Source organism: Chamaea fasciata, unplaced genomic scaffold, assembly GCF_029207755.1.
Source record: "Chamaea fasciata isolate MVZ Bird 193981 ecotype frontalis unplaced genomic scaffold, bChaFas1.0.hap1 SCAF_13, whole genome shotgun sequence".
Taxonomy (NCBI): domain Eukaryota; kingdom Metazoa; phylum Chordata; class Aves; order Passeriformes; family Sylviidae; genus Chamaea; species Chamaea fasciata.
The window spans coordinates 3,653,063-3,671,246 of record NW_027094098.1 but is presented as its reverse complement, the minus strand read 5'-3'; the positions used below and the strand labels follow the sequence as shown (position 1 = coordinate 3,671,246).

At 47.5% G+C, this 18,184-nt stretch overlaps 1 protein-coding gene across 7 annotated transcripts in view; it reads right to left on the bottom strand.

The window, feature by feature from the left end:
- Nucleotides 1-18,184, bottom strand: part of IQSEC1 (IQ motif and Sec7 domain ArfGEF 1) — a 268,694-nt gene that overhangs the window by 119,363 nt on the left and 131,147 nt on the right. The window contains exon 1 of one of the 7 annotated variants that reach the window (XM_066195706.1): nucleotides 10,990-11,008. The exons of 5 other annotated variants lie outside the window; for them this stretch is intronic. Coding sequence is in view for 1 of the 2 variants with exons in the window: in XM_066195702.1 (XP_066051799.1) it covers nucleotides 3,677-3,753 (77 nt within the window). In the remaining variant the exon portion in view is untranslated. Of the gene's footprint in view, nucleotides 1-3,676; nucleotides 4,498-10,989; nucleotides 11,009-18,184 lie in introns of those variants that run through there. One more of the 7 variants, XM_066195702.1, reaches the window with a different exon arrangement.

Genomic DNA, 18,184 nt, shown 5'->3' with positions numbered 1-18,184 from the left:
CTGAAGGGTGGCAGAAACAAGCCCAGCTAATCCCTGGCTTCAAAGAGCCCCAGCCAGGTCTCACTTTGCTTATCCCACTGGGGCGGCTCATTACAAATGGCCCTAATTGCTCTGGAAGGGACTCGTGCCTCCTTCAGAGAGCCCAAAGCGATGAGAGAAAAATTGAAAATGACAAGGAAAGATTGAAAAACGGTTTTGTTTGCCAACCAAGGCATTCCAATAAAACAGCCTTCACAAACTTGGCACATGCTTTATGTTTTTTGAAATTCTCCTGTTCTAGCCAGAAGAGAGAAGACGTTCTGGGAGGGGAAAATCTGCAGATTACAGCTGCCCTCGGTGCCAGTCACACATTTCCTCACCTTCTGCTTGATCTTTAATGCAATGCTAATGGTAACAATTTCTTGCCTGGGCTATTACCCACCAGCTGGCAGCAGCACAGCACGGAGCTTCCCCCCCTGGCTGAGGAAAATCTTCACTTTCACATGCTAAACCTGGAGTCACATGGGTTTATAATAATCCTGGAAGTAAAGCGGGAGACGTTCATCCTGCAAAGCCTACAGAAACCTGGCAGTGATTTGCTCATCTTACACTTTCATCTGCCACAGAAACACATCCCTGCACCCTCAGGGGTTGTATTCAGAGGGTACCAAAAGCAGCCCTCAAGTGAGGGGTTCTGACCAAAATGCACTCGGTGTTATTGGCAATTGAAGAGCACTGAAATCTCATTTTTCATCCATCACGGAATTACCAAACATTTCTTGGAGCAGGTTTCTACCCCAGCCCCCAGTTTCCTTTGTGCAATTTGCATAAATGGGATAAATCAGGCTGCTGTTTATAAACACGTTGCTGGAGGCATCAGCACCCTTACCTTGCAGTAACTTTGTTTTGTGACTAAACACGGGATGGGCAAAGTCCTGGTCGCTGCAGGTGCTGCCAAATTCAAGGAACAGATTGAGAGTGTGGTCGGTGGATTTCTCCCGATGTCCCCTTCCCCTGGCTGTGCTCAGAGAACAAACCCCAGAGCAGCTCTCTATGTACACGTGGTGGTGGCTGCCCTTACCTGGCATTTTTTTGGGAGTGCCACATGCCCAGCTTGCTATTTTGGAGCCGGATTTTTTTTTACCCTGTATACATAAATAAACTTGAAAACCTGTCCTAGTTTTCCCTTCTGCCATCAGCCAGGCTCGGTGTTTCCTTGCAGAGGCCCAGCTGGCACTGCAGCCACAACCAGGGAGGGGCAATGGCTCATCTGCTTTTCCTTGTCCTCCACCTCTCCCAGCCCCACAGCTCCGGGCAGTGGGGCCACCACAAACCCCAGCACCAAAACCCTGCAGGGAATTCTCTTCAAGCCCCTGGATTTCACTCCCATGGAAGTGGAGCCCAGAGCAAGATAAAATTATACCAGAAATCAGAATTGTCCAGGCCAGGCAGCAGACCCAGAATCATTAAGGCTGGAAAAGCCCTCGAAGATCATCGAGTCCAAACCTTCCCCCAGCACTGCCAAGGCCACCCCTGCCCCACGTCCCCAAGTGCCACATCCCTGGGTTTTCTGAACACTTTCAGCAATGGGAAAATGTCCATCACTGCCCTGTTCCAATTCTTGAGGACTCCTTCCATGAAGAAATTGTTCCCAATATCCACCCTGAGCCTCCCCTGGCCCAGCCTGAGGCCGTTCCCTCTCCTCCTGTCCCTGTTCTCTGGGAGCAGAGCCCTCAGCCTGGCCTGGGGCTCCAGCCCCTTCCCCAGCTCCCCTCCCTTCTCTGGACATGAACCCACAAGAATTCCTTGAAATTAAAACTGGAAAACACAGCTGGACATCCCACCATGGAGCAGCAAGTCACAGCTTCTGAAGCAACCAGGAACATTTTCCACAGCTCTGAGCACTGACTGCAACTGAAAATCAGAGACAGGCAGTGCACGGAAGGAAAGAGCACAGTCACCCCATGGAAATGTTACCCGTGTCCTGTTTTGGTTATCTGGTACCTCACTTTATACATAAAAATAACAAATATATACACGGGGCACACACAGAACCTCCCCATTGCCCCTGGGCTCTTTTCCAAGAGCATTTTAAACAATTTACAATCGCTAATAGAAAGTAATTGAGAGCCTCCAGAAAGTTTTTTTCTTTCTTCTTCATATAAACTTCCTTGCATTTAAGGTTTGTTATTCTGCAGCACCTGCTTTTCACACTTGTTTGCGCTCTAACCAAGAAATTATTTTGTTTCAAACGTGAGGAAGTCGCGACTTTTCCTTCAATTTTCTTTTCTTCTCAAAAAGATGAGAACAAAGTGCCTCTGTGTGATACTGAAGTGCTTAAGGCCTGGTTTTAGTGCTGCCCATGCAGATGGAAGCCTCAAGCACATCCAGGTTTTGATGGCAAGTGAATTAATTCTCTGGAAGGAAATAAATGGGCAGCCCCATTTGCAAGGGTTTCCATTAGGAGATGTAGAATAACTCCCCAGCAATTCATTTGCCACAAAGCTGGGATTTCGCCAGGAATCCAAGACAGAAAGCCTCGAGTTCAGTATTTATTTGTGTCAAAACAGTCTGGCTGCATTTCTATTAGTTTATATGGTTTCTCAGCAAGGAAAACATCACAATGGGCTGGGACTGGGTTGGGAATTTTTTGGCTTGGCAGTGGAATCTGAAAAGCTGCAAGGAGAGGAGAATAAAGGTATCTTTTGAAACTTCACAAGCCCATGGCCATAGACGAGGGTCCCGTGTTGCTGAAGGCAGGAAGTGCGGGGCACCCCCGAAACCTTGAAAAAGATTGGAACAGTTCCCTTTTCCAGCCTTCAGTCGCTGCATGGAAAATTCAACTGCAATTAGCATTGAGTACAAAGCACTTTCTGTAGGCTGACAATAGGTAGCCAGGGCAGAAAGTGTACGTAAGGAGAACGGAATCCTATTTTAGAGAATTTAGGGGTTTGTTCCCAGCAAAGGGATCCCCACTTTCCCCCCCAGCAAATCCAAACCCATCCAGTTCCCTCTGCTCAGCGGCGTAAATCAAGAGCAAGGAAAACCAAGTTTAGATTAAAAAGCATCAGGGGAAGTTCAGGGACGTGCTAAATGGAATTGCTTATTTTGCTGTTCCATTAAATAGGCAAGCTCAATGCATCTGACACCCAGACCTATTCTTTACGGTCACCATTCACCATCAATCATTGAAGCTGGGTGCCAGACCTGCCCCAGTGAAGTGCCCACTGCTCTGAATGCCTCTGATGTGCACTCTGTGCTGGGAGGGAGAGGAAAGATGAACTATTATATTGCTAAATATCTCGGGGAAATAAAGGGTCTTCTCTGCGTTACATAAATTCTCACGACACTTCAATGCATCTGCCGGTGTTGTGGACACTACAGCGTGAGATACTGTGCCTAAGGATAAAAGAGCAGGGCAGAAAAAGTCCTGAGTCTTAGGTGATGTGACCTAAAGTAAAGGTTAAAAGCAAACAGCGCCTTCACATCTGCACGCACAGAGACGACAGCAGCTGATAATTAACGCAATTAGAAAGACAGCAACAAATAAAAACAACAAAGCAGCTTTACGATCTTTGTCACAAGTTCTCACTAATTGCCTTACCACTCCCTTCTCCCAGGGAGCAGAACAGGGAAAGAGGAAAAACCCTGGTGGCACCATGTGCTGAAGAGCACCGCAGAGTTAACGCTTCCTTACCTTTTATAGAAACCATGGAGAGGCTGGAGACATAAAAACTGCCAGTAATCCAAGCAGAAGGCCTTCAACTTCAGCATTTTCCGGCACTGCTGCCGCCGCCGCCGCGGTCTGCAGCGGGCTTTTAGCGACACAGGACTTTTTTGTGATGCTTTGAATGACTCAAAGGCGGTGCAGCAGCCGGGTGTCCCCGCATCCCCGGGCTCCGGGATGGCCCCGCAGCCGGCTCGGCACCTGCAGCCCCCCGGCCCGGCTCGTACAAAGAAGCAGGAGCACAAAGGACACGGATTCACGGGCGCTCTTTGATCCCGCTCGCAGTTTTTTTTTTTTCGCTCTCTCTCCCAAAGCCCCAGTCCTACCGGGATCCCTGGAATTACACAGAAATCCCACTTCTCCTTTCGGCTGCTTTAGGCCGTTCTGAAAGCGCCCTGGACAAACAGCGTGGATAAATTCCAGCTGCGGGCTCTGCTGGACCCTTGGAAAGCATCCTCAGAGCTCCCAGAAGTTCGGAAAATGCAGGCAATTATCTCGATGTGCTCTGACACCCCTGCCCGCGACCCAGAGCAGAGCTGTGATCTCAGCACATGGGGCTGCAAGCGTTTGCCCTTTTTTTCCCCTTTTTTTCCACCCCCCTCCGTTAATCAGCTCCTCCTGTAGCAGCACATCAGCTCCATTGTCTGCGGCACCTCGGGAACTGGGGGCTTCTCGTGAGGGGAGGGGAAAGGAGCAGGAAAAAAAGGGAAAAAGGAGAAGGAAAAAAAAAAAAAAAGAAAAAGAAAAGAGAAGGCAGGCAGGAGCTCAGACCCTCCCGCTCACACACCAGATTGTGCTTATCTGGTTCCCACCGCGCTTTGCCAGGGAGCGCAGGGGGGAGGATGAGCCAACCCCGGAGCGCGGGGCGGCAGCGGGACAGCCCCCGAGGCGCTGCACGGACGGACGGACGGACAGGCAGCCGGACAGAGAGACAGCCGGACAGGCAGCCGGAGCGCCGGCGGGGACGGGCAGCCCCTCCGGGAAATCCCGGCGGAGCATCCCGGGGGATGCCGGCAGCCGCAGCCGCTCCGGAGCCACCCCCGAGCCGCGGGCAGCGGGCTGGGAGCTGCTGGGGATGGGCAAGGCACAATTAGCAGCCTTTGCCATCGAAACCTCTGCCAGGCGCGATAAAAGCGGGTTGCTTTTGTTCTGAGAAGACAGGAGAACAAATTTTTTTTTCAAATTTCTATCTTTTACCATGGCCCAATTCTACCAATTCCCTCCTCCCCCTCCTCCTCCTTCCTTCCCCTCTATCCCAACGTGAAGAGCCAAGGGTGAGAATCCTGGAATGGAACCACACAGGGAAGGGGCAGATTAAGAGATTAGGTGGGAATTCCTCCCTGGGGGGGTGGGCAGGCCCTGGCACAGGGTGCCCAGAGCAGCTGTGGCTGCCCCTGGATCCCTGGCAGTGCCCAAGGCCAGGTTGGACACTGGGGCTTGGAGCAGCTTGGGACAATGGGAGGTGTTCCTGCCATGGCAGGGGGATGGAACGGGATGGGCTTTAAGGTCCCTCCAATCCAAATCAGTCTGGGATTCTATAAATTTCCTGGGATGGAAGAGACCCACAAGAACCCAACCCCTGGTCCTGCACAGACACCCCAAAATCCCATCCTGGGCATCCCTAGAGTGTTGTTCCTGGAGCTCTGGAAGCCTCTGGGCTGGGATCATTCCCTGGGGAGCCTGGGCAGTGCCCAGCACCCTCTGGGAGAAGAACCTTCCCCTGAGATCCAGCCTGACCTTCCCTGGCCCAGCTCCAGCCCTGCCCTGGGTGCTGGCCCTGCTCAGACAGGAGAGATCTGAGCCCATCCCTCCCCTTCTCCAGTCTCACAGGATACTCTGAGTTAACAGCAGCACTGAACTGCTCCATTGCAACAAATAGGACTGGCACACGAGAACCTCAACAGCAATTTATCTTAAAAAAAAAGAAAAAAGAAAAAAGAAAAAAGAAAAAAGAAACAAAAACCCGCATGCATATATATATATATATATACACACACAGTTGCTGTTGTTAAATAAGAAGTGTCCTGATGGAGACCCATTCTTGTGTCCGGTTTCCTGTAAGTTTACTCTTCCAGCAACTACAATTTGGCCGTTTCTCATTCTGTTTCCTTTCTGAAAATCACTCACAGTAAACACGGCTACAGCTTGAACTACTGTCAAATAGGTATAGAAGAACTTAAGAGTTCAACAGTCACAACAACAAAACCAAAAGCAGAATCTGACAAAATGCTTCAAAACTCTGGCACTTGGACAAGTGTTTAGAACAAAACCAACCAAACAAAAAAACCCAAACCAACCAACCAACCAATCAACCATAAAACACCCCCACAATCCCCTCGCCAAAAAGCCACAAGAATTTTAACTCTCTTTTAAAAAATATGCAAAGAAAACCAAACCTCTGAGCCTCAACCTGAGGCTCTTTTCCACGTGGACCTATCTAGTTCCCCAAGTGCCTGGATAATAAGCTATATTTAGGGATCTATATAAGCTATATTTAGGGGTTCTGCTTTTACTCATTGTCACTGTGCAGCTACAGAAGTGCCTTGCATCTTCTTCAAAAACTGCTTTGTGTAAGATAAATTAAATGAAATTATAACAATATTTGAGTAAGAGCTGGGAGTTTTTTAGTGAAGTAAAGGAATGAGTGGATTGTGCTTAAACAGGGTCACACTTTGTGTGGTATTTCCCTAAAAACACCTCGGACAGGACAGGGCGGGTGGTGGGAATGACCAGATCGCGAGAAAAGCAACTTGCAGGAAACAAAAGTGTTTGGTTTGGGCCTTAAAAAAAATAATTTCTTGTGAAGATTCTCTTTCAAGTGCCCCTTTCCTTGTGTTATTTGCTGGGATTTCTTTCAGAGCAGCCCCAGAGCTGGTGATTCCTAAGTGAACACAACTGGGTGTCTGTGAGAAGCAACATCAGCCCCCAACAACACAAAACGTTGCCAAATTCAAGCCTGTTTTTCTTACTGCACTCAAATTCCCTTGGGCTTCGTTAGCTTGGCAAATTTCAAGTCACTGATGCCATCACGGTGAGGATATTTAGATTTTCTTATCGAAAATCTTTCATCCCTGCTTTTCATCCCCAGCTCTCCAGGGTAGTTTTATCTAAAGAGGAACTGAGGGAAGGCCCTGGAGACCCAGTGGCTGCTGGTGAGCCCCAACCTCCTGGCACTGCCTCCTGCCTTGGGCTTGGTACTGCCGAGATGGGGATGGGAAATCCTTTCTCCTTTGTTCCCACAAAAAAAAAAAAAAAAAAAAAAAAAAAAAAAAAAAAAAAAAAAAAAAAAAAAAAAAAAAAAAGAAGAAGAAGAAGAAGAAATCGAGTTTTCCCTGTTGTAACGTTTACGTATCTGATTTTTTTTTACATTCCAAGAAAAAAAAAGAAGGATAAAAGAAAGGAAAAAAAAAATGGTTACATCCCATAAGCAAGGCCAGCTATTCCCAGGATCAAGGGAAAAGGGGAAAGGCAGCACAAGACAAGGAAGCTCAGGAGATGCCAGCCAAAGACTTGATCCTGAAACGAGACTTTTCAGGAAACTTATCCTTTGTCTGTTCACATTACAAAGCAATTTCTTTCTCAGCATCATATCCTTTCCAGAAAAAAAAAACCCACAAAAAGATTTTCCCATTTATGACCTTAATTATCTATTTCTAAGCAGTGGGCTGGGAGCACAGGAGCCATGTACCCATGGATTTCCTGACAGCATCCAACGCTGATTATCCCACCCTGCGCGCAGGGAAAATGCTAATGAGCACTTTTGCAAATGAAAAGCCCCACGCTCTCAACACGTTTTTCATTTTCACTTGTCTTCCCCAGGAAAACAACAAAGGAAATTAAGCTGCATCTCACGCTCAGCCGGGACATAGAACTGGTTCTTTCAGAAAGGCATTTACCAAAACCTTTGACTTACAATTCCCAGGCCTAACAGGCAGGGATTTTTGGATGTGCTGCAGCTCCAGCACTGGAGCCGGGAGCAGTCTGCTGAGAATTTCTGCAGTCACTCAGAGTTCGGCCTCTGACAAGGCTTTCAAAAACAGCCAGGAAAAAAAAGGGGGGCCAAGTGGAAATGGAACGTTGCAGCACCTCCTTTTTTAGGGGTGGTTTTCTTGCCAGCCCCTGGAGCTCTGAGGCTGCAGGAAAACAATCCACCGAGGGATAAAACAACCCCAGCATGAAGCTAGTGCCTGCTGGAGTTCCTGGTGTACTGAAAATTGACTCTTTCCGTGACAATCTTTCACAAAACACTAATGTTCAACTACTGTTATTCACTCAGTTAAACTTTTAGAGTGATATGCCAGGAACATTCCTGAAAAATATTTCACTTCCCCAGAAAAACAGTGCGTCCCCCTGAATAGCACAGAAATTGTAGTAGTTAAATTGTTCTCCACAAGTCTTTCAAGACTCCAGGGCAAAACACTCCACTGGCCACACACAAAAAATTCATGGTAGCCATTCGTGTATTTTGGAGCTCAGGAATTTCAATATTCATCCACATACCACATGACAAAGAGGGGGGGGAGTACAGAGCAGGGCTGCAAACCAAGGGTTTGGGCAAGCAAAGAGATGCTGAACTTTTTCCTGGGGGGTTTGAGGCTCACGGGACAGCCCAGCACACACAGCTCCAGGGGCTGGGTGGGCACTCGAGGGCAGGAAGTGGCCTCCACACCAAAGCTGAGGGGAAAGCTCCTGGACTGCTCAGAGAATAAGGCAAATTTTGATGTTGAAGGCTCTGGCAAAGCAGATGTCCCTCCCTGCCCCTCGCAGGCATCCCTGGGCCCCACCCCTGGAGCATCCCTGCCCCAGCAGGGCAGAGCTCACACAGAGCCCTCGGGCTTGGGGACACCCTGGGGACACCCCAAGGTGTTGGTGACAAGCTCTGCAGGGATTCCCACAGAGTCAGGACATAAATCAAAGTCTCTTGCTTCCATGTTGACTTGAAGGGCAGCTCTGCTGCCTAGACACCTTCTAGAAACTCAAAACAAAGCTCTGGCTTCAGACAGCTCTCAGAGCTCTGCACTCCCCCACAGATGAATTCTCATCACCATTTGATCCTGCCCTTTATTTTTATTTTATTAAAGGCACTCAGCTGCCAAAGGATCCATGGAGAAGGGCAGGAAGAACTTTGCTGTTCTCTTAATTCTGTCTGTCCTTTCTGCACATCTGTTCCCCGGGCTCACACAACCACTGGCTGATCAATTTGCTACAGAAGATGACAAATCCCCCCCAGCAATCTGCAGAGCTCAAACAATTAAATGTCCCGCTCATTTGGAACAGGCCTGGCAATTCAACCCTCCAGAAGGACCACATTAAAATTGGGATATTAGGCAACAAAATATTTTCAGATGCCAGCTGAAAGCTGACAGAGGCCAACTCAAAATATCCAGAATAGATCCTGTGCAGGCTGTGAAGGAAATGGTGCCAACCAATATATACACACATAAAATATGCCCATTTTTACATGTTCTCCTCTTTATAATAGAAGCAAAATTTTCACATTGACCTTTACTCTTTCCTGCACTGAGTGGTTCACTGAGGGGAAACGGCCCTTGTGATGGGGACAGGAAATCTGTGAGCAGAATGCAAAAACGAGAACCCTGACTAGGAAATCCTTGACAGGACACTGGGTGGGGCCGTGTTAATTGGAACATCCCATTTTCTGGGTTGTTCAAAGGCCAATTTGCTCAACGGGTTCATGAGAACACATCCAGTGACAAGAAGCCTTCCATTACCTTTCATTGTACTCCAAAAATAATGGCCTTAATTCTGTCTAATTACAGCTCCAGAACAGGCTTGTTGGACCTGCTGAAGTGGATTTGGTATCACATGCTCTTCCCTCTATAACTATTTAACACTAAGAAAAAAAATCGCACTTTTATCTGTTAAATCTCAACAGTTTCCTTCAGTTTCTCCTCTGTGGTTGCTTTGCTCCAGGATTTTAAACTTCTGACAGTTTTTTAAACAGTTTTTAAAGATTTTTCAGGAAAAAAAAGCTTCGAACAGTTTTTATAACTTCACAAAATTATTCGATTTGTAGTTAAAGAGTGGCATTTTTACATCCTTGTCTGGTAACCTCCAGGTATTATTTCAGCCCAGTCCTCAACATTCAGAATGATTTACTGCATGCATCTAATTCTTCCGTGTTCCTCACTGACACCTTCCCCCCATGGAAAAAAAAAATACTCAATGGAAGAAGGAATATTGTAATAAAATCTATTTCTAGCCTGCCACAAAGGTGGCAGCCATACCTGGCTCTGGGAAATCACACACCAGCAATGCCATGCTCTTGTTAAAATAAATTTGCAGAGGAGCAGAGCAGGGGGAAGTTGGGATTTTTCCTGCATTGTCCTGCCAGACAAAGGCCCAGTGTTCCCGTCCAACTGGGAATGGGACAAAAGTACAGTGGGGACTGAACGTGGCCCAGTGCTGAGGACAAAGGGAATATCACAACACAGGGGGTGGCTGCTAGGAAATGGTAACAAGGCAAATGCTTCACTTCCAGAAGACTTTCCACTGGATAACAACGGAAGATTAATTACAGAGGGGCCTTAATTTGAATAAGGTTAAACAGAACAGCTCCCACCGTTGTGTTCAAGCAAGGTTCAAATGACATCATGTGGGAAAAAGTCACGTCCCCAACCCAGTGCAGCTCCAAAGGAAGACTTGTACCAACCCAGCTGCCAATTTGAGAGAGAGGGACCCTGCCCCAGCTTTATCAAAGGCAGTCTGTGCCTTTGATGCACTTTGCAGTGCGCAGGCATGAGAATAAAAGACGCAAGGTACCCATTTGATATGCAGTGTTAACAGGCCCAAGCATTTCTTTCTAAACGGAGTGATCAAAGTAAAATCCCAGTTCTGGCAGCGCCTCCTGTGACAGAGCTCCCTGAAGGGTGGGTGCTTTCATCAAAATGCTGAGCAACAGGAGCACGAGTGGCATCTCCACACAACTGTCCCCCAGAGCAGCACAGACCTGCCAGGACAGCAGGACAGGGCAAATCTTGGCAGCACGAAGGTGATAAAAACCCGGGGAGAGGCGGTTTGCGCGCAGACACACGCTTCCGCCCCTCCGCTCTGTGCTCCTCCCAGAACAAACCCAAGGTTTGAAGACAGAACTGAATTTCAAGCTGGAAATCCTGGCAAAGAGCAAATTATCTACTCCGAGGAATATCCAGCCCTTAGGTCAGTGCCTTGGCAGGCTGAGCATGGCAAGACATGTGTGATGTGCAGCTGATGCAGAACTGGGCATTTCTGTCACTTCAAACCTACAACTACGATTACAGTACCTGAGTGGGTCAGTGGAGATGCTGCTTCCTGTTTCCAGGGATGTCCTGAGGTGACAGCAAAAGAATGAAATTTTAAAGCATTAAAGTACAAACCAAATTAAAACCGTGAACTGTTCAAAAATTCTATTTGTCCTAAAATATCAACGACTTTACGTTATCTTCCCTCTTACTGACATTTCAGAGTACTTAGCATGCCATTAAACACGAGAGAAAACAAAAATCCCCAAACAAAAACCCCTTTCCTAGATTAGAGAAGGGGGAATTTGAGAAACATTTGTCTGAATAAGGCACAACCTGGACAATTTTCACTATTCTAAAAGCACTCCATCCTTCTCTATCTAAGTGAATGACTTTTACACTTTTACACTCATTTTTACACTCTGGGGCTTTCTGCTCTCTACCCAAAAATGCAGCTGTGGAGTTGCCCTGCAGAATTATTGGCAACAAGAGTGAGCAACAGCAAAATACTGACTTATCATCAAATTCTTCAGAATATCAACAGGATCCTGCTGTGGTGGGTTTTGGGGGTTTGGCTCAAATTTGGGAGTCCCAGGGGTTTGAGGGGCCCCAAATTTGGGGATCTTGGGGTTTTCTGGGGATGTTTTACCCCAAAATTTCGGGGTTCTGGGGAGGTTTTGGGGCAGCACACGTAATTGTAAGGACTGGGGAAGTTCTCCAAGTGTGTGGATTTTTGAGCAGCAATATTTAACACGCAGTGTGGTGTAATTACCCTTGCTCTCTCTGAACATGACTCCAGGTTTATTATATTAATATAGATATATAACATAGAGTTATATTTTTAGGGTGAAGCCAGTTTTTTTTCAGAGGCTGTAATAAAACATCAGCCAAAGCCCCATCATTTTTAAGTGGTTATTTGCACTCATCCATTTCTGTCCCTTACACAAATGGCCACAGATCAGCCTTTGCTCCCAGAGCCATAAACACGTGCAGTCTGTGGAGGTTCATAAAATTCACATTAGAGTTGCATTAATTATATTTACAGTGGCCATTCATAAATCAATGGCACACCTTTACTTTGAATCCCAAGATTCTTAATTTATTTACAAAAATAAACGGGGTGGTGTGAAGGCAGGAGGCCATAAAAGCAGCAAGAATTAGCTGTACGGGAATGGAAATAAACCATAATGTCCAAATAGCTTTTAACCAGAGCACTAAAGCTTCAAAATAGCTTTGGGGAGCTTATGCCACCTTGCAATTTGCTTGCAGCCCCAGTTCAGGATTTGTGAATAATGCTGAATTTTGAGGGGGTGGCTCACATATGCCGACTCTGAGGCTGGGTGTCGGTTTACCCACGGAAAAGGGTGAATTTCATTTAATTATAATTAAGTTTCCTGCTTCCCCTCCGCGTGCCGTGGAGGTGCCAGCCTGCTCACTCAGCGGGGCTTTTTCGCCTTGCTTTTAAACCACAAAAAAAAAAAAAAAAAGAAAAAAAAAATCTGCTGTGAGCAGTTTTGGCCCTCGGTGCTGTGAATAAACAGTTCTCAGACAGTGTGTGTGTGCAGGAGGGATGTGCGGTGCATGCTGAGGAGATGCTAATGAGCCGGGATTAGCCCCAACCCCAGCACACCCCTGATGGCACCGAGCACTCCCGACCTCGGGCACTCCTTGCACAACCCCCGGGAGCAGGATTGCAGCTTCAGCAGGGATCCTGGTTCTCCTTCCTGGAGTCAGGCATCCCAGGTGCTCCCCAGCACCCAAACCCTCGCTCAGGAGAGGCACTGGAATTTCTGTACATAGACACACCCAGGAAAAGCACAGCTCTCAGCAAAAACACCCCTCTTGGAGTCAGAAACCTCATCAAGGCTCATCAAGGTTGGGAAAGACTTCCAGGATGAGTGCAACCCTCACCCTGACGCTGCCAGGGCCATCAAAACATCAGCACCACATCCAGATGTTTCCTGAGCCCTTCCAGGGGTGCTGAGCCCAGCACTGCCCTGTGCCACTGTTTGTCAACCCTGCCAGAGCAAAAATTCTCCCTGATATCCAACCTAAACCTCCCCTGGTGCAGCTCGTGCATGGGGGTTTTTTAAGGTGAAGATCAGATCTAGGAACAGCAGCAAAGACAGGAAAAGCTTCTGGAGAAAAGCTGATGCGGAGAAATTCCCTGGAGGAGACAGATCACCACACTGTGGGGAGAAGGATGGAAAACAAGCCCTACAAAGGAGGGCTAAACCCTCAGAATTGTTACAGCCCAGCCTTTTTACCTGCCCTCCCACCTCCAGACTCAACCTGGCCCTGTGGAAACCTCAGGAGCAGTCTGACAACACAAACCCCAACTTTTAGTGGCCACAAACCCGCCCCCAGTAGCAACAGGAGAAATCAATTTTAAATTCTACCCAAAGATCTGGGTTTAGGGTACAGAAAGTTAGTTAATTCTTATTGAATTTACAGAATAGTATAATCACATCATCACTCCCCCTCTTTCTTGCCAGCTAAAATCCCATTTAAGTCTTTTGGTTTCTTTCCAGACTGCTCAAAGATGGAAAGTTAATTTAAAACATAAAAATAACCCAGATTCTGAACACAATGTCATTAAAGCTGCAGCAAGGCAAATATCTCATTGCACACAGGGGTCACTTCAGGAATGATAAAAATATATCTCATTTAGGTTACTTCAAAAGAAGGTTTGTTCCTTTTGCTTTGCTTTTAAACAAATTAACTGAACAGGAAAATAAAATAAAATAAAATACTGCACTGCTGTGAAGGAAGTGAGCAGGAAGGTCTGACAATCCTCTTTATTCCTAATGGGCTCAGGGCATTTGTAGCCCAGAAAGAAGCACAGACAATATCTAATTATTGAAGCCATTATATGTAATAATTGAAGCCATTAAAAAGATATCGTTAAATATAACAGACTTGTCTATATATGCATAATTTCCATTGGTATTAATAAAGATATTTTTAAAAATTCCCAAAGTACCATTAACTGCAGAACTCTGCCCAAGGCTTTGAGTGAAAATTGAGCTGAGGCAGAGCACAAAGTGCAGAACTGCCTGGAATTAGCAGGGAATTCTCCAAAGCACCCTGGGGGCTGTTCTGTATCTCCTGTTTGTTTCCATGGAGTTTGCAAGGTCCTTCCAGGTGGGCAGGGGAGGAAACCTGCCCCAGTTTCACTCAGCTGAAACATCTCCTTGTCACGCACATTCCTGACGTTTCAGGGAAAAGGCAGAGGAATGGTGGCATGAGCTGGAACTAAACTGGGCACACAGTGTGATTATTGACTGCTAACTTGGTCAGCGTGAAACCTGTGGAATTGTTGGTAGTAACAATTGCTTTCAAGGCTAAAAGGATTGCCCAAAGAATGGATCTCCACAGCTCCTGGGTGAGGAGCTTGCCCAGAGCTTCCATCTGTGTCCATCAGCACAGCAATCGAGACCAGCCCACTCCTGCACTGCATCATGCAGGAAAAAATACAAATATTTCCAGGAGATCATCTGTCTGAAATTCACACAGTAGGCTTTGGGTGTCCACAGACAAAAACTATAAACACAATTCTAGTCAAGAGTTCTGTCCCGGAGCACAAAACAAGGCCACAGGCCCCAGCTCTCGTTATTGGCACTGTGTGCTGAGCAGAGAGCATTCCCAACATCTGGGTGTCTGGAAGATCTTATGCCACAATGTTTTAGCAGATTGAAGGGAAACACACAATTAGCTCTCAGCATCCTGAGCCATGGCACAAAGCTCTGTGGTTTTGTTGTTGTTGTTGTTGTTGTTGTTGTGATGAAAGAAACTGGGGTTTTTTTGTGGGTTTTGGTTTTTTGTTTTGATTTTTTTTTTTGTAAATACAAAAATCAGTATAACTGAAGATTATTTTGGAAATAGGAAATATCTTGGAAATAGTCTAAGATGGAGCTCCTTGTATTGTGTGACAGAGAGAGGGCAGGGAATGCACGCTGGAGGAGTGAAAACCTCTCTCTGCTCAGCTGTGACAGCAGACAAGGAGCGTTATTGATCTGGGACTGCTACAGAGCCCTTCAGCTCCTGCCTCTCCATGTGCAGCGGTGACAGAGGGAATCACAGAGGGTTTGGAAGGTGTCCCTGTGACTGCAGCAAGCCCCAGAGTGACAGAGCCACCCTGACCTGTGCTGTGACTGCTGTGGGTGAACAGGGACAGCCAAAGTGTCCATGCATCAGTCTTGGTTTTACCTCTCGGGATGGAGGGCAAAGTTCTGAGCAGGTTCTGACACTGGGCTGAGTGGATAATCCTGGGGGAGTCCCCACACTGATGGCTCAGCCCAGCTGCCTCCCCTCCCTCCTCAGGGTCTCTTGGGCAGCCTCCACCCTCCGGGCTCAATTTGCCTGGATAATGCCGAACTGGGGCAGGAAAGTCCCTTCCCATCAGTGCAGATGGCTGCAACTGCTTCATTAGCTGCTCACCAGAGGACAGAGGAGACCCCAGCACTGCTCTCTTACTGCTGGCAGAGCCTACAAATAACCACACAGCACAAGCACACACGGTGCAAGCAGCCAGAAAAATCTCCAGTTTGAGAAAAGCCAAGATATTCCTCTGGCACGAAAAGGCGCAGCGGTGACAGATGAAATAATTGCAGTTGAAGCAAACCCCCAGCTTGATCCCAAATAAAGACTGCTTAAATAGATCATCTTTTTGGCTAAGAAGGGAGATGCACTCGGAGCATCGGAGCACAAAGATGTGCTGTCTGCCGACAGCAGCTCGGAGGGGTGTGAGGGGAAAAGGCAGCTCTGAGCTCTGTCAGGCCTCGGTGCCTGCAGCACTGTGCTGCTGCATCCCTCTCACACCGAGGGAAGGAACGCAGAATACAACATTAAATTTTTAAGACCCTGTCTGGGGTGTTGCTCAGCAAATAATTGCTGCTGCTTGGCACAGTTTCTTCCTAGGAGCTGGCAGCTCAGGGAAGAAAGGGAAACCTGCTCACTGCAGGCTGGTGCTGTGATGCTCCACATGCTCACATGCAAAGGAGGACTAAGTGATTTCTCTATACTCCAAAGTGCAGCTTCAACAAATGGAAATCTCCACCCTTGCTTGAGGATGGGTCCCAGTCTCAGTGCTCCTGTTGGAAGAAAGTCCAAAGCATCCAACCCCAATCCCAACAGGCAGAGAGGAGAGGACAGAAGGATCATCCTCAGCCAGGACACCCCATTCCTCGGAAACAAAACTGGAAATGATAATCCAGCCAGTCAAAGAAAACCATCCCTTCACATCCCTTGGCAGAGATCTGCCAGTCCATCAGGGAAGGCTCATTCCCCAAAAATGCCAAAGTGCCCTGAGCTCAAGGGAGCCAGGGCCTGGCATGGACAGCTCCTGTCCCACTCCTTCACCTGATATCCCCAACAAACAGCCCTGAAGGAACAAGCTGTGGGAAATTCTCATCTGGAGACCACGGAGCAGAAGCTGGTGAGGAGCTTGGTCTCCTCCCAGAACTGGGAGGGATCTGCAGGAGCTGTGGCTCTCCCATAAAGGTATTTTATGCTCCAGTCAGGATAACTTTTGTTAGTGGTCTCTGATTCCTGATTCAGGAAAAAAAAAAAGAAAAGAAAAAAAAAAAGAGGTATTTGCACACATTCTTGCAGATGAAGCACATGATTTAGTGTCCTTCTGAAAGAAGCCACTCCCAACATTTGAGTATCTTTCTGAACACTGCAGCGTGAAAAATTAACTTCCAAAAGCTGCCACGAGCTAAATGAACTCCAACAAGAACACCTAAAGGTTACTGGCCCTGAGGGTAAGGATTTCACTGCTGTGACTGCCTGGTATTCAGGCAGCCCAGCCTTCTGCTGGCTTTTCCAAAGGAGCTGCAAGCCCCCAAACCCTGAACTCTGAGAAAAAAAAAAAAAAAGTAACTTTATCAGGGACCCACCTCAATGACAAGAAGCAGTTTAGAATTTATTATCTGCTGAACATCTAGCCAGCATTGTTTTTCAAGGTGCTATCTTGCCAGAGGAACTGATTTCATATTAAAATATTGCAGTGATGTGGTTTTGGCTTTGTTAGAAGCGTAGTCCATCATTTAAATTGCACTTATTCCCAGAGTTACACAAAGATCAGATGTTTATTAACAAGCTTCACTACTATTTGCAGCTCAAATTTAGAACCTTGAAAAACAAAACCAAGCCTTACATGCGACGTGGGAATTGAGGTTTTCCAAAGAAGGAAGAGAGGGAGCGTTGGGATGGCAGCAGCCAAGTGCATATAACTCAGTTTGAAGACATTAAAGCTTCCAGATCTATGTTTAATCCCCTGTGAGGCCAAGGTCCAGCCTGCTAATGTAATCTGAGAGCTGAAGTGTTTGAAAACGTCGTGTTCAACACCACGGTTGGACAAACTTGCTCTCCACCAGGAGCCCTCACTGCTGTCCCTGGCCAGCAGCAGCTTTCCCTTTCTGTTTGTGCATCATCTGCACAGAAAGTGATGCCTGTGAGAGCCACAAACCCCACAGCACTTTTACATCACTGTGAACAGAGCACTGGGAGTACCTGAGTCAGGCCAACTGCTCTGCTCTGCTCTGGGTGAGCAAAATCCCAGCAAACAGCCCAGAGAGACACCCTGCACAGTTCCCCACGCCAGGACCCTCCCAGGGACCACAAACATCCCAGTCCTCCAAGCATCCCCCCATTTGACATCACCCTGCTGAAAACCACCAGAAAACCAAGGCAGGTGAGTAAACCTGAGCTGGAGGTGTAATTTGTGTTTGAATCTCACGTGTCCTTGTGCCAGCTCTGCCACTCTGTCCTCCAAAAGCAGCTCCCAGCAGCTCTGTGCCAATGATGCAGTGGAGGATAAAAACCTCCCCAAGGTGAACACACAATGAACACACCCCGAACTGGCCACGTGACATCACATCCTAAGACAGAAACTTACAACAGCATCACCGGGAACTGAGCCTGTTCCTGTTGGTGAAGTGCTGCAGGTGGGTTTAAGCACCCTGTGACAGCTCCTGCTGGCACTCGGGGGGGCTCAGGGACACATTCCACTCCACTTTTCCCCTGCTTTTCAGGCCAAAGGTTTGTTTCTCACCTTCCCATCAGCAGCAGCCCCTTCATGCCCAGCCCAGAGTGGGAGCTGGGGCACGTCTGCAGCTGGAGCAGCTCCCTGAATCCCACAGGGACAGGGGAACAGTGGGGTTGAGCTCCCTGAATCTCACAGGGGAACAACGGGGTTGGACAGGAGCCTGTTCCCTCTCCCACACCCACAGGC